Source organism: Fusarium venenatum (assembly GCF_020744135.1).
Source record: "Fusarium venenatum strain MPI-CAGE-CH-0201 chromosome Unknown EDB82scaffold_2, whole genome shotgun sequence".
Taxonomy (NCBI): Eukaryota; Fungi; Ascomycota; class Sordariomycetes; order Hypocreales; family Nectriaceae; genus Fusarium; species Fusarium venenatum.
In genome coordinates this window covers 6,005,137-6,017,279 of record NW_027072130.1, presented here as the reverse complement: position 1 = coordinate 6,017,279, position 12,143 = coordinate 6,005,137, and the positions used below count along the sequence as shown (strand labels likewise).

At 46.3% G+C, this 12,143-nt stretch overlaps 5 protein-coding genes and 1 non-coding gene across 6 annotated transcripts; 4 read left to right on the top strand and 2 right to left on the bottom strand.

Moving 5' to 3' along the window:
* Window positions 1-309: 309 nt before the first annotated feature.
* On the top strand, window positions 310-1,867 carry EDB82DRAFT_524765 (uncharacterized protein; the record flags this gene model as incomplete). The annotated part of the gene is made up of 6 exons (XM_065609130.1): window positions 310-411; window positions 465-600; window positions 650-831; window positions 883-1,373; window positions 1,425-1,492; window positions 1,542-1,867. The coding sequence occupies 6 exons, from the start codon at window positions 310-312 to the stop codon at window positions 1,865-1,867; spliced, it is 1,305 nt and encodes a 434-aa protein (XP_065464884.1).
* Window positions 1,868-4,130: 2,263 nt separating this feature from the next.
* EDB82DRAFT_575208 (integral membrane protein-like protein TmpA) lies at window positions 4,131-5,498 on the top strand (the record flags this gene model as incomplete). Its single annotated transcript, XM_025735269.2, has 1 exon — window positions 4,131-5,498. One exon carries the CDS (start codon window positions 4,131-4,133, stop codon window positions 5,463-5,465), a length of 1,335 nt encoding a protein of 444 aa, XP_025585992.1. The 3' UTR covers window positions 5,466-5,498.
* A 1,145-nt stretch (window positions 5,499-6,643) lies between these two features.
* EDB82DRAFT_524763 (UbiA prenyltransferase family-domain-containing protein) lies at window positions 6,644-7,751 on the top strand (the record flags this gene model as incomplete). The annotated part of the gene is made up of 2 exons (XM_025735268.2): window positions 6,644-6,749; window positions 6,805-7,751. 2 exons carry the CDS (start codon window positions 6,644-6,646, stop codon window positions 7,749-7,751), a joined length of 1,053 nt encoding a protein of 350 aa, XP_025585991.2.
* Window positions 7,752-8,104: 353 nt separating this feature from the next.
* EDB82DRAFT_475441 (uncharacterized protein) lies at window positions 8,105-8,595 on the bottom strand (the record flags this gene model as incomplete). The annotated part of the gene is made up of 2 exons (XM_065608040.1): window positions 8,105-8,112; window positions 8,190-8,595. 2 exons carry the CDS (start codon window positions 8,593-8,595, stop codon window positions 8,105-8,107), a joined length of 414 nt encoding a protein of 137 aa, XP_065464883.1.
* Window positions 8,596-9,394: 799 nt separating this feature from the next.
* EDB82DRAFT_t107 lies at window positions 9,395-9,479 on the bottom strand. The gene has a single exon. It is a non-coding gene; the product is annotated as a tRNA-Tyr (tRNA).
* A 376-nt stretch (window positions 9,480-9,855) lies between these two features.
* EDB82DRAFT_175074 (glycoside hydrolase superfamily) lies at window positions 9,856-12,139 on the top strand. The gene is made up of 7 exons (XM_025735266.2): window positions 9,856-10,379; window positions 10,429-10,558; window positions 10,610-10,763; window positions 10,808-11,071; window positions 11,130-11,471; window positions 11,525-11,621; window positions 11,671-12,139. The coding sequence occupies exons 1-7, from the start codon at window positions 10,026-10,028 to the stop codon at window positions 12,079-12,081; spliced, it is 1,752 nt and encodes a 583-aa protein (XP_025585989.2). The 5' UTR covers window positions 9,856-10,025; the 3' UTR covers window positions 12,082-12,139.
* Window positions 12,140-12,143: the final 4 nt, after the last annotated feature.

Here is a 12,143-nt window from a genome sequence, read left to right as displayed (position 1 = left end):
ATTGACTAGTTACGGATGGCATCCATACATGACTTGTCTCGTTCATAGATTAATGCTTTGATGTAATGCAACATACAACGGCTGCTAAAGGAGGTTGAGGAACCTGCGATCCACCTTGATCTTGGAGCCAACAACCGGGACATTGGTACCTGATCGGTAGTTAATATTCAGGGGGTTATAATGTCTAGTGTTAAGTTGAGATACCGCCTATAAAGACATGCGAGTATTTCATCTGGTCTTCTACTTCGTGAAATCTCAGCTAGCCTTGACACATCTACGTTGATTCTTTCAGCTCAGCCTGCGTCAATCATGCGTCTCGTTTCGTTTTCCCTTCTGGTCACGGCCTTCGCTGCTACCTTTGTCAACGCAGCCGGCTTTGCCGATCTAGCGGCTCAGATACCCGCTTGCGATGTCAGTTGGCTTACGCTCATCTACCATGACCACCAAGCTAACATGCATGACAGCTGAAATGTGTTCAACAAGCACTACCAAAGTCTCCATGTTCCATGACCAACACAACATGTCTGTGCACCGATCCAACCTTTGCTGGCCTGACACAAGCTTGTGTTTTGGAGAACTGTACCGTTAAAGACTCATTGAGTAAGTTGATGTTTTGGCCCTCTGTGGAAGCTTGGACTGATGGCAGCAGCTTTGATGAGAGTTCAGAGCATGGCCTGCGGTGTTCCCGTCAAGAGCCAACAGATGAAGTTCAGGGTCAACGCCATTATTGCATGTATCATTGCTGAGATCGCAGTGATTCTGAGGATTTACTCTAAAGTCAAAATCCTCGGCAAATTGGGCGTTGACGACTACTTGATCATGATAGCAGCTGTAAGTGGAACACAACAAAGTACAGGAGTTATCCGCTAATTCATGGCGTAGTGTGCTACAGTGCCATACATATGGCTCGCTTGCAGACTTGCGGATCTAGGGTTCGGGCTGAACATTTGGGACATTACTCCATTTGATCGTTTATACGAATTACTGAAGCTTTTCTGGATTGATCAGATCATGTACAGTGTTCACTTGTACAGCACAAAACTATCTATCCTCTTCTTTCTTCGCGGCATCTTCACGACAGCAGAATTTAAGAAGTTGACATTAGTGATCGGCGTTTTCGTCGCCCTTTGTGGTGCAGCAACGATGATCACTACCGGACTTCAATGCTTGCCCGCAAGTTACAACTGGACAAGCTGGGATGCTGAGCACAAAGGACATTGCAATGATTTGAACGTGCAGACTTATATCTTTGGTGGTATCAACATGGCCTGTGACATTGTCATTCTACTTCTGCCGTTGCCTCATTTAATGAAGCTGCAAGTCAAGCACCGTCAAAAGGCTCAGCTTTTTGTTATGTTCAGTCTGGGTATTGTGTAAGTTTGCCTGACCCTTGCGTCTCGAATTGAGCTAACCTGATTTATTAGTGTTACCGTATTCAGTATCATTCGTCTACCATTCCTTGTCTCTCTTGGCAAAACCTCAAATCCTACATGTAAGTTATCATATTTCTGACAACTACCATTGATGCTAATTGTCTGCAGGGGAATACGTTGATGTGACGATCTGGTCTATTTGGGAAACAGAACTAGGAATGGTTTGTGCAAGTCTCCCGGCTATTCGGCACCTTTGCAAGCATTTCTGGCCTAACGCCATGTCTACAATTGCTTCAAAGATGAGCTTTTCGAGTTCCAACAAGGACTCCAACCTTGATAAGAGCGCGGGGAGCTGGACGGGTAGCCGTGGTACGCGCTCCAAGACTGATAAAGATAATAAGTCATACTACGAGCTAGATGAGCGGAGTCTGATCGGCAAGGGTCCCGATCCTGCTGTCAATGCTAGCACCACCAATGTCAATTCAGCGGTATAGGTTATGGGTTGGAGCAATGGGTGGCAATTTTGTTTTATTTCGGATACGGTGTATTATTATGGTATAAAGATGGTAGCCGCTCACTGCGGGTTTAAAATACAAAAGGAATGGGTATAGCTTCTCTCATTCACTGGTCTACGAATTGTGTAATAATCGTAAAGTAAACGCACCATCCCCAGGACTCAAGTTGAGAATCAACTACAACAGGGTGATGCAACTCTCCGTTCCCGTTCATTCTTCCCCTTACTATCCGCACGCAGTCTAAGATTTTTGGATAACGTTTTCCATACGTAACCACTCCGTAGGCACAATCTTACCAGTTATTCACCCATGTAATGTGGCTGATTGACCAGTGATATGATGTCTTGGAGCATTCTCTTCAATCAAAGAGTACGAAAGGAGCTTTGTTAACCAATGCTTCCTCAGTGCTCGTAATCTGAATCCCTGGTCGTAAAACAATAATCCCTGTTAATAAACAACCTCAATCAATAGTGTGGTTCTCAAGACCGACGTTACCCACAATGATCAACATATTAAGACCTGCAACGGGTACTAACCCTGGCACCGTTGAGCGGGCCGTTACAACAACACCAACCCTATCTCAATGTCGTATGCCGTGCAAGGATTATCTTGAATCCTACCCCAGGAATGGTTAGCCTGATCCTTCGACAGCCCCGAAAATGCACTTTGAAACTTAAAATCAGGCCATTTATTCGAGTTGAGAATACAAGGCTGAAGAATGATTTTTAGGGGTCTCGAATAGATTGCAAAACCACACAGTTGGGTTTCTCGGGAATCTGAATGACGCACTCTATCAAGATTGTTCGTTCTGTGCTTCTTTGCAGCGTCTGTGTATTTCTGCTGTAAGGATATTTCGCTTCGTAATTATTGTCTTCATTCTTTTGCTTCCACCTGTAACGGAATGTAACCCTCACATTCGCCTAATCGCCGTAGCAAGGAATGCTACCTCTTCACTTCCGCCAGCCAACAAGACAGGGTAGCACCACATTCACTTATTTCCCCTTCGCAGTAGGCAATGTAACTCAAAATCCTACCAGTCTAGTGTCAAAATGTATGCGATTGTCGCAATGCTTCTTGCCATGTCATGTTACTATAATTTATAGTCAGATTCTTGGTCAGCAATGAAACGAATGGTTTGAAGACATATCAGGATGCATCAGTTATTCACATTGTACTCGGAGTGTCTGTTCTTTGTTATCAGTTGGACCAAGTCCAATGACTCGGGAAACACAATATGGAGACTGATCTGCGGCTGTCAACCAACGTTTACTCCACAATATTCATTGTAAAAAAGGAATACTCTGACAAGAAGCTCCACTCAGCCATTGCAGGGTTTCCATCCGGCAGGTGAGTTAGCCCTTGAGCAACCAGGGCATGTTTCACGAGGTCTGTCAAGCATCCAACCCTGCTTTAGAACCTCATCTCAATGTTGATGCCCCGTATCTCTAGAGACGGGGCATGTTCCGATGGGGTCGAGTGTCTGTTGCTTGGTAATTTTAAGATGATCCAAATATTTTGACTAAGGAGGTTCTAGAGATGTTCTCTTAGCACGGTTATAACAAGGATTCAAGGCTCCATGTGGCGAGGTTTTCCTGCCAAAAGCTTATCAAATTTAAGTACAGTTACGATTGTCTAGAAATAGTCTTCATATTACAACCAATCGTGATATTGAATCATACGAGTTTACAATAGAGTCTTCGAATGTTGTTGGTACAAACGCAAGATACCGAAGAGAGACAACCGGGTTGGATGGACGTTATCGTACCCTCTGCTTCTTTACATATGTTCCAGCAAATGTCATCTGGGAATTCTGCCAAGACACTTCGTCCCAATACGAACAACTACATGAATGTTGCAGGGATCATGGACTCCAGATATGCTCGAGATACCGTTATCAGGAATTTTCTTTTCATAACTGTGGATTGATCTGCATTAACGGCTGAGCTCTACGGGCTGATATGTGTTGCATTGCCCCCTGCTTGTCAAATACTGGCAGCTCAGGAGACGTCTATAGCACGCATACGTCTTACGAGGAGTGGACTGACGGCTCGTCCCAAATCACCGGTACTATTGAATAATCATCCGATGCTCCGAGCCGCAGTTGCTATATGACTTTGATAACGCTTCTTATTGCCTGCCCTTCAGTGGTGCTCTATTCCCTATTTCGAGAACCGTTCTTTCTGACCGCTGCGTGCGTTGTTAAAACATACTTTCATTCAAATCTGACCCCATTTTAATCGCCATGGTTTCTGCCGAGAAGCAGTCCTCTAGACGGCCTGCGTGCCTATCGCTCACTCGCTTTGTGAGATTCATCTCTTCTGAATATCGCATTCTTTTCACCGTCGTTTTCCTATCCAACCTTGTTGGCGTCATCCTCTTCTTTTGGTTATGGTGGCTCAATGGCCAACCTGATCCCACGACTTGTGGTCTGGCTACCTCGATTAACCTTGCGGTTTCTATCGTCATTCGAGAAGAACACATCGTCAACGGCCTTTATCAAATATTCACTTCTATCCCAACATCCTGGCCGCTATGGATGAGAGAGCGAGCGGGTAAGATCTATCACCTTGGTGGCCTTCACAGCGGCTGCGGTGTGGCTGCAGTATTTTGGTTCATTCTATATTCAATTGAAAAGACCAGAGATGTTCACATCGCCAAGATCCGTGATGGCGTCATGTTGGCCCATATCGTCGTGGTGTACATGCTGGACTGCCTACTCCTAGCAATGCTCGCCATGGCATACCCGACTATTCGCGCCAAGATACACAATGCCTTCGAAGCTGTCCATCGGTTCGCTGGCTGGTCTACTCTCGCCCTCTTATGGGTTATGACAATTCTAGAAGCACAACTCAATACGCCCCCTGGCCACTCCCTTGCTGCTTCGGTATTCGGCAGTGTCAACATCTGGCTTGTCTTCATCTCAACTTGCTGCGTTGTTTCTACTTGGCTCAACTGCCGAAAGGTAGAAGTACAGTCCGAAAAACTCTCTTCGCACGCCTTACGGATGTACTTCGACTATACGAACCCTCAGCCTGGCACAACCATCCGACTCTCATCGCGCCCCTTACTGGAATGGCACGCATTCGCAACCGTCAACAACCCAAAGGAACACGGGTTTTCGGTTGTGATATCCAACGCTGGCGATTGGACCAAAAAGCTTGTCAATGATCCTCCTCGACATGTGTGGGTTCGACGCACACCAACCTGTGGTGTCTTGCGTATTGCCCCAATGTTCAAGAGTATCGTTCTGGTGGCTACCGGCTCGGGTATTGCACCTTGTCTTCCGGTCATCCTAGCGAAACAGACAAGGGTCACTCTATTTTGGTCAACTCGAGACCCTTTCAAGACCTACGGACCAAATATCGCTTCGATCATCGAGGAGATGGGTGATGACGCACACATTCACAACACTTCAACAATGGGAAGACCGAATACCCTTCCTACAGTCCTTGACCTGTATAAAAAGACAGAGAGTGAGGCTGTAGTGGTAATTTCAAATCCCAAGCTCACCATAGATTTGGTCTTGGACCTGCAGGCTTTGGGTGTGCCAGCATTTGGGCCGATCTGGGATTCTTAGATAATTTCCGAGTTATGCTTCACTACTATAGACCGTTGGCGTTGGATACCTAGATAGATAATGCTCAGCCTGTTGTTTTCTCTCTTTTAGATTTCTTGGGTTATGCTGGGCTATATTCAACTTGGTGATCCGTCCATGTTAACAAAATAACCATGCGTCGATACCTCGGCTATTTGCTGGATTGTAGCTGAGCCTTGTATGTCAAGATCCTTATAGATACAGATCAAGGTACATCGATAGAAAAAGGAATATTACAAAACAAACCGAAACATTATAAAGTTTGTACCCACGTTGATATTCTCCGCACACGAACTGTACAGCTGTAGTGTATTCACATAATTGGTAAAGGCCTGTCGTAAGATAATCTAAACAGACCTTAGGGTCGTACTCTAAAGATTTTGACTATGACAAGCTTTTTCAGATACCGCTAAATAGCAGCTACATGACTCAAGAAGGGTACGAATCCTCCAATTATGTACAAACGCCGCAATCTTTGCTGAGATTTCTCATCTCAAGGTCGTATTTTGAGATGCCTGCTTTGAAGGAACATCGCTATTGTAACCTAATGGAAGGTCATAATTTCCCGGATGGCAGGCAAACGCTTCCGTATTTTCCCATTCGTCATGGAAGGTTCTTTCGAAGGCCTGCTTCCATCGTCCTGTCGTATTTATAAAGTTCATAATTACAACACTGCAGCCCCTTCACCGCTTAATCCTTCGTTCCATACCCAATGGCCTGGTCCACTGTTCATCCGTTGTTTCCCCATCATGTTGATCCTCCTTGTGGTTGAAACCTTGACCCAGCAGGCTGGACCCTAGCGTTCCCAGGCTCCAGTAAACGCGGAGCCGGTAAAGGTTACATCTGCCGGCGACCCTCACCACCAACCCTTGTCTAGCTCAACGGTTCTTCAAGGACTCAAAGAACTCACTTTGACGATCGCTATTAGTCCCTGACCTGAAACCCCGTAGCCTCGGTCAACTTGAGATTTTTCAGGCTTGTACGCGTTCCCAACCAAATGTAGGGGTTTTGCGAGGACAAACTATGACGGTATCGGCTTCGAGCAGAATGAATAAGTAGTGGCATCTTGTCGCCAAACTTTTACTTGTAGATTCATCCTGGTTCTTAACTGAGATTCTTTATCTATTTCTACATATACTTTTTCGTTAATCTCTCTCACAATGACTAGCAAGTCTGTCACTATTACCAAGCGCCATAATGCGCCCTTTTCATTGCGACAGAGTTCGATGCAATGCATGGAACACAAGGAAGCGACCCAACGTTCTGGTAAACACCCCTGAACCAACAACATCCACTTCCACATGTAACTGACCCAAGGTAGCATGCAATGCACAAGAGGACAAATCGAGCTTCATGCAGAGACTCGCTTACCACTGTGTAACAATATGGATGTTCACAAAGAGTGATATGCCCACTTCCACTGGTATCAATACCACGTTTGCCATCGCAGGGATTCTCGCTGGCCCTGGCGCCATCTGCAATGCAGACATTCACTGGGCGGATATGGGCAAAGGCATCCTTGTGGCACTTTATTTCACGTGGCATTTGACGCTGTGTTTCAATCTCGGAAACCAGCGCCAGCCTCAATCTGTCATTGAAGATGGCGCAAACAAGCCTTGGCGACCCATTCCAGCTGGCCGTATCTCACCTGAGCTGACACACCGATGGCAACTAGTAGCGATTGCTTCACTGCTAACGCTATGCGTTACCGTCATGGGTGGTTGGCAAGAGACATCCTTCTACCTCTTCTGCACATGGCTCTACAACGAGCGTGCTTGGGGTGACAAGAGCTGGTGGCAGCGTGCTCTGATGAACGCTTGCGGCATCAACACCAACCGTGTAGCAACTCTACGTGTGGCAGTTATGGCCATTCAGGCCAACACGGACGTCAAGTTCGAGTTCACAAACAAGGGTCTAGGCTGGTTTCTCATTTGTGCCGCCTTGGTCTTCACCACCATTCAGGTCCAGGACTTGCGTGACCAGGAAGGTGACAAGCTGATCGACCGCCAGACTTTCCCCTTAATTCTTGGCGACGCACCGACACGCTGGATCACAGCTGTGGCAGTCTGCATTTGGTCTGTAATTTGCCCCCTCTACTGGGGCCTTGGAGTTATTGGCTGCATGCTACCCATGGTCACTGGGTCTCTTGTAGCGGCACACATGCTCATTCGTCGCGATCGCAAGAGCGACCAGACAAGCTTCCGACTGGTCGCTGTTTGGTGGGTGTCTCTTTATTTCCTCCCAATGATGAGTACACGAGGGCTCTAGATGGGAACCCAGTGAACAGGTCATGGTCTGTTCGTGTCCATAAAAAGACTGGGAGAGGTCAACGAGAATGGGTGTCGGGGAATCCCGTAACGGAACAAGTGGATGTGCCATTATTATTTGAAGCACATAACTATAGCTAGATTAGAGTAAAATTGCACGAGCGACCCCATAGAATGCATTGGGAACTTATTAGGGTGTATGAAACTAAGACAAAACAAATAGATGGTAGATCTCCACAGCTTTCCGCTAGTACACGTGTTTTATTCTTCTTCATGACTCTTCCAGCGCCATAAGCTTCATTCTTTTGAACAAATCTCTACGATCTCTGTTGATTGCATATGATCCACGCGCAATCAACGAACTGAACACGTCATTGAGCAAATAGATAGACGTAATGAGATGCAGTTCTCCATCTTCACGTTCGATGTACTTACTTACATCCTACTAACTCCATTTCCCTATTGTTGTTGTATCGCATTTCGACTTGAACGAGCTTGTATCCACCGGCATAGAAGGATGCCAAAGGTCCTTGCAAAGGACTATCAAGTCCATGTGCACCAGCAAATCGACGGGCCAGGCTGTAATCGACTATCCACAAACACCCAAATGTTTCGACGTGTAAAGTAAGGTTAATCACAGTCTTATCGATTAGAGTCGCCAATTTTTCACTTCCATATTTCTGCTCAAAGGCCATAATCCAAGACGGATCGAATTTGAAGGCGACTCGTCGTGGTCTCAGAGATGGATGCGACCGGACTCTGAACTGTTGTCGCCGCATGTACCCCCACTCGACATTTGTGAATCTGTCATTCTGTATAAGGATTAGATCTTGTTGCGGGCGCATTGCGAGTACGTTCACACCGTCTGTAACGATACTCGTTTATTCATGTTGATTAAACAAGAATATGACACGTCGTGACTCTTTGCAAGCAATCCACAACCCGTGGTCGGCAAGACATGTTGATGGATTCCCCTTCCGCCACCATCTCGACCGAGGGGTTCCGATGTAGTTTTCTTTATCTTCGACTCTGGATAGTGCGAGTTGAAATTTGTAAGATCTATCGACAGGAATGCGAAAGAGGTCTCCGTTGGGCGGATCTGAGCCACGGTTGCAGATCTTGAGAATTTGTACACCTGGTTAATCGCGACTGACGGCGGCCTCCTAAATCATCAGTCTGACTTCCGTCGGAAAATTGACAAATCTGTGAAAGGCATCACTCATGATTACCGAAACGAAGTTGGTCTGGTGTAAAAAAGAGAAATACAAAGGCTCCGATGGCAGAAGTCAAAGAAAGGCGAGACTGGGAAAAGGTTAGAGCTTTCTGAAGGTATTCATACGTGAGGTTCCTTATTAAGTTTACCCTATCACACACAGTCTATAGGTTCCTGTAATACCTGAAACTTATTTGCATGCTGCCAACTTAAATTACTGGGCGAGACATGAGTTGTTAAAGTATAATGGAGATTTGCTCTATTCTACGACTGAGTCAAATAATATAGACAAAAAAAAAGTTGGACAGTTCATATCCCTGTTTCTTTCCTCGCTTTCTCACGCTTCAAGGTCTAACTGGAGTTAGACCTTCAACGCGATGAGTTGCTGTGGGGAAGTAGGGGCAAAGATGGAGAAATGGCAAAAAATCAGCTCCCCGAAACCTGGATCGAACAAGTGACCTTTCGATGACATATAACAATTACAGTCGAACGCTCTTCCAGCTGAGCTATTCGGGGAGATCTCCAAACTCGGAGGAATAGCTATTGTTGCGAATTAATGCACCAAGCAAATTACATATAGCTAGACCTGGGTGTCAGTCGTGCCGCTATTGGCATGTCTCTAGGGTAATTCCTTCCATCGGTATCCATTAATGAACAAATCCAATCTATTCAGATTCGCGATGCTAAACTCGCAAAGTATATTAATCTCGTACACTAATTATTTGTTGAATGGAGAAGAAGCTCCAATCAGCTGCCAAGCGGTGCCTTTGTTTATGAGAATAAGGTAATTGTGTGAACTCTATCTGTCCTGATCAGTGGGTTTCGGCAGAATGTCATTTTTTCCCAAAGCCAAAGATCAATCAAGGTTATCGGCAAGATTCTCGGAAGGTTTTGGGTGATGATGATTGGATGCACACTCATCAATGCATCATGCATACGACGCGTGAGCGAATTCCCAATGAACGCAGGACGCTCGTCTTTCTACTTCTGCCTGCTGTATTAAGTAGCGTTGCTTAAATTAAGTCCTTACTATTCAGCATGCTGAGACCGTAGTAACTCAAAATGTCTCACAAAACACAGAATACCCGCAGTCCAGTCACTCCAGCTTGGTGGAAGGAGGCATCGGTATACCAGATCTACCCTTCTTCCTTCAAAGACACGAATGGAGATGGCATCGGTGATATCCCTGGCGTGATCGAGAAACTCGACTACTTCAAGCAACTTGGTGTTGATATTGTTTGGTTATGTCCTGTCTATCCATCTCCCCAAATCGATATGGGATATGATGTCGCCGATCACCGCGACATTGATCCTCAGTACGGAACTTTGGCTGACGTTGAACGATTAATCGAGGGTCTACACTCAAGAGGCCTGAAATTGCTGATGGATCTTGTCGTCAACCATACTTCTGACCAGGTATGGCTCCCTTATATAACGGTTGTGGCATTGCTCATGGATACAACAGCACAAGTGGTTTCAAGAGTCCAAGTCGTCCCGAGACAATCCTTACAGGGACTGGTACATTTGGAAAAAGCCTCGATATGACAAAGATGGCCAGCGACACCCACCCAACAACTGGCTTTCTTACTTTCGAGGTAGATAACTTGATGATCACTGTATCCCATCCACTCACTAATCTGACACAGGCAGTGCGTGGGAATACGATTCGGCTTCTGATGAGTACTACCTTCACCTGTTCGCCAAAGAACAACCCGACCTCAACTGGGAATATGCTCCAGTGCGCGAAGCTGTACATGATATCATTCGTTTCTGGTTAGACAAGGGCGTTGACGGCTTTCGGTATGTACACTCTATCAGCTCCCCGAAGCATGCTGATGATTCAGAATGGATGTCATCAACTTTATCAGCAAATCGGAAGGCTTGCCTGATGCTCGAATAACGGTTCCAGGAGCTGAGTATCAATTTGGCCATGATCATTACGCTTGCGGTCCGCGACTTCACGAGTATCTTCGCGACATTGGCTCGATCCTCAAAGAGTATGATGCCTTCTCGGTCGGCGAGATGCCTGCTGTTCAAGACCCCAAAGAAGTCATCAAGAGCGTCGGTGAGAGCCGCGGCGAGTTGAACATGATCTTCAATTTTGAGATGTAAGAGGATATCGCACAACGATTCAATGCAGGGCTCATCGACTAACTACTCTTATAGCGTTGATATGGATCATGGCGACCAAGGGAAATTCTCCGCAAAGAAATGGGAAATGAAAGAACTCAAGACGATCGTCAATAAGTGGCAGAATTTTATGTACAAGAACAAGGGCTGGAACGCCCTGTATCTTGAGAACCACGACCAATCGCGCTCTATCAGTCGGTGGGTATCTGACAAGCCCGTGTATCGTGAGCTGTCGGCCAAAATGCTGTCGACATTCCTCTGCTTTCAAAGCGGAACTGTGTTTGTGTACCAAGGCGAAGAATTGGGCATGGCCAATATGCCGCTAGAGTGGGAAATGACCGAGCATCGAGATGTCGAAACCTTGAACCATTGGGAAGAGTAAGATCACGAGCTGTTGCTATCTTGGAGTTGTGGCTGACCCTTCCCCCCAGGTTGAAGCAGACAACTGGTTCTGATGCCAAGGTTCTAGAGCTTGCTCGAAAGGAGTACCAGCTCAAGGCGCGAGAACACGCGAGAACACCTGTACAAGTTAGTAGGAAGTCTCGCGACAGATGGAGATGTACTAATGGTGACACAGTGGGACTCCTCGCCCAACGCTGGGTTTACAACTGGCACGCCTTGGATTAGAGTCAATGACGACTATCAACAGTGGAATGCGGCAGCCCAAGTCGGCACACCAGGTAGTGTATTTGAGTACTGGCGATCTGCGCTTTCGCTACGCCAAGAGCTCAAGAATGCTGTCGTCTACGGTGACTTTGAGTTGCTTGACGCAGAGAACAGTGATATCTTTGCGTACACTCGATCTAACGGAAAACAAAAGATTGTCGTCGTTTGCAGTTTCCGAGATCGAGGCATCGCCTGGCCCATACCTGCTTCCAGCGGCTTACAGTCGGGTCAGGTTTTGCTGTCCAACTATCCGGAAGTTGATTTGTCCCAGGACGTGATCTCAATCCGCCCTTTCGAGGCTTTTGTTTGCCTTGTTGGGTAACCTGTCTGGAATAATGTCATAATCACGAGGCTATGTCTTCAAGTTGATGGTCGATAACAGCA

Coding starts and splice junctions, on each gene's coding strand:
- EDB82DRAFT_175074 (XM_025735266.2), top strand. CDS start 10,026: ATGTCTCACAAAACACAGAATACCCGCAGTCCAGTCACTCCAGCTTGG. Junction 10,764..10,807: donor AAGGGCGTTGACGGCTTTCG/GTATGTACACTC, acceptor CTGATGATTCAG/AATGGATGTCATCAACTTTA. Junction 11,072..11,129: donor ATGATCTTCAATTTTGAGAT/GTAAGAGGATAT, acceptor CTACTCTTATAG/CGTTGATATGGATCATGGCG.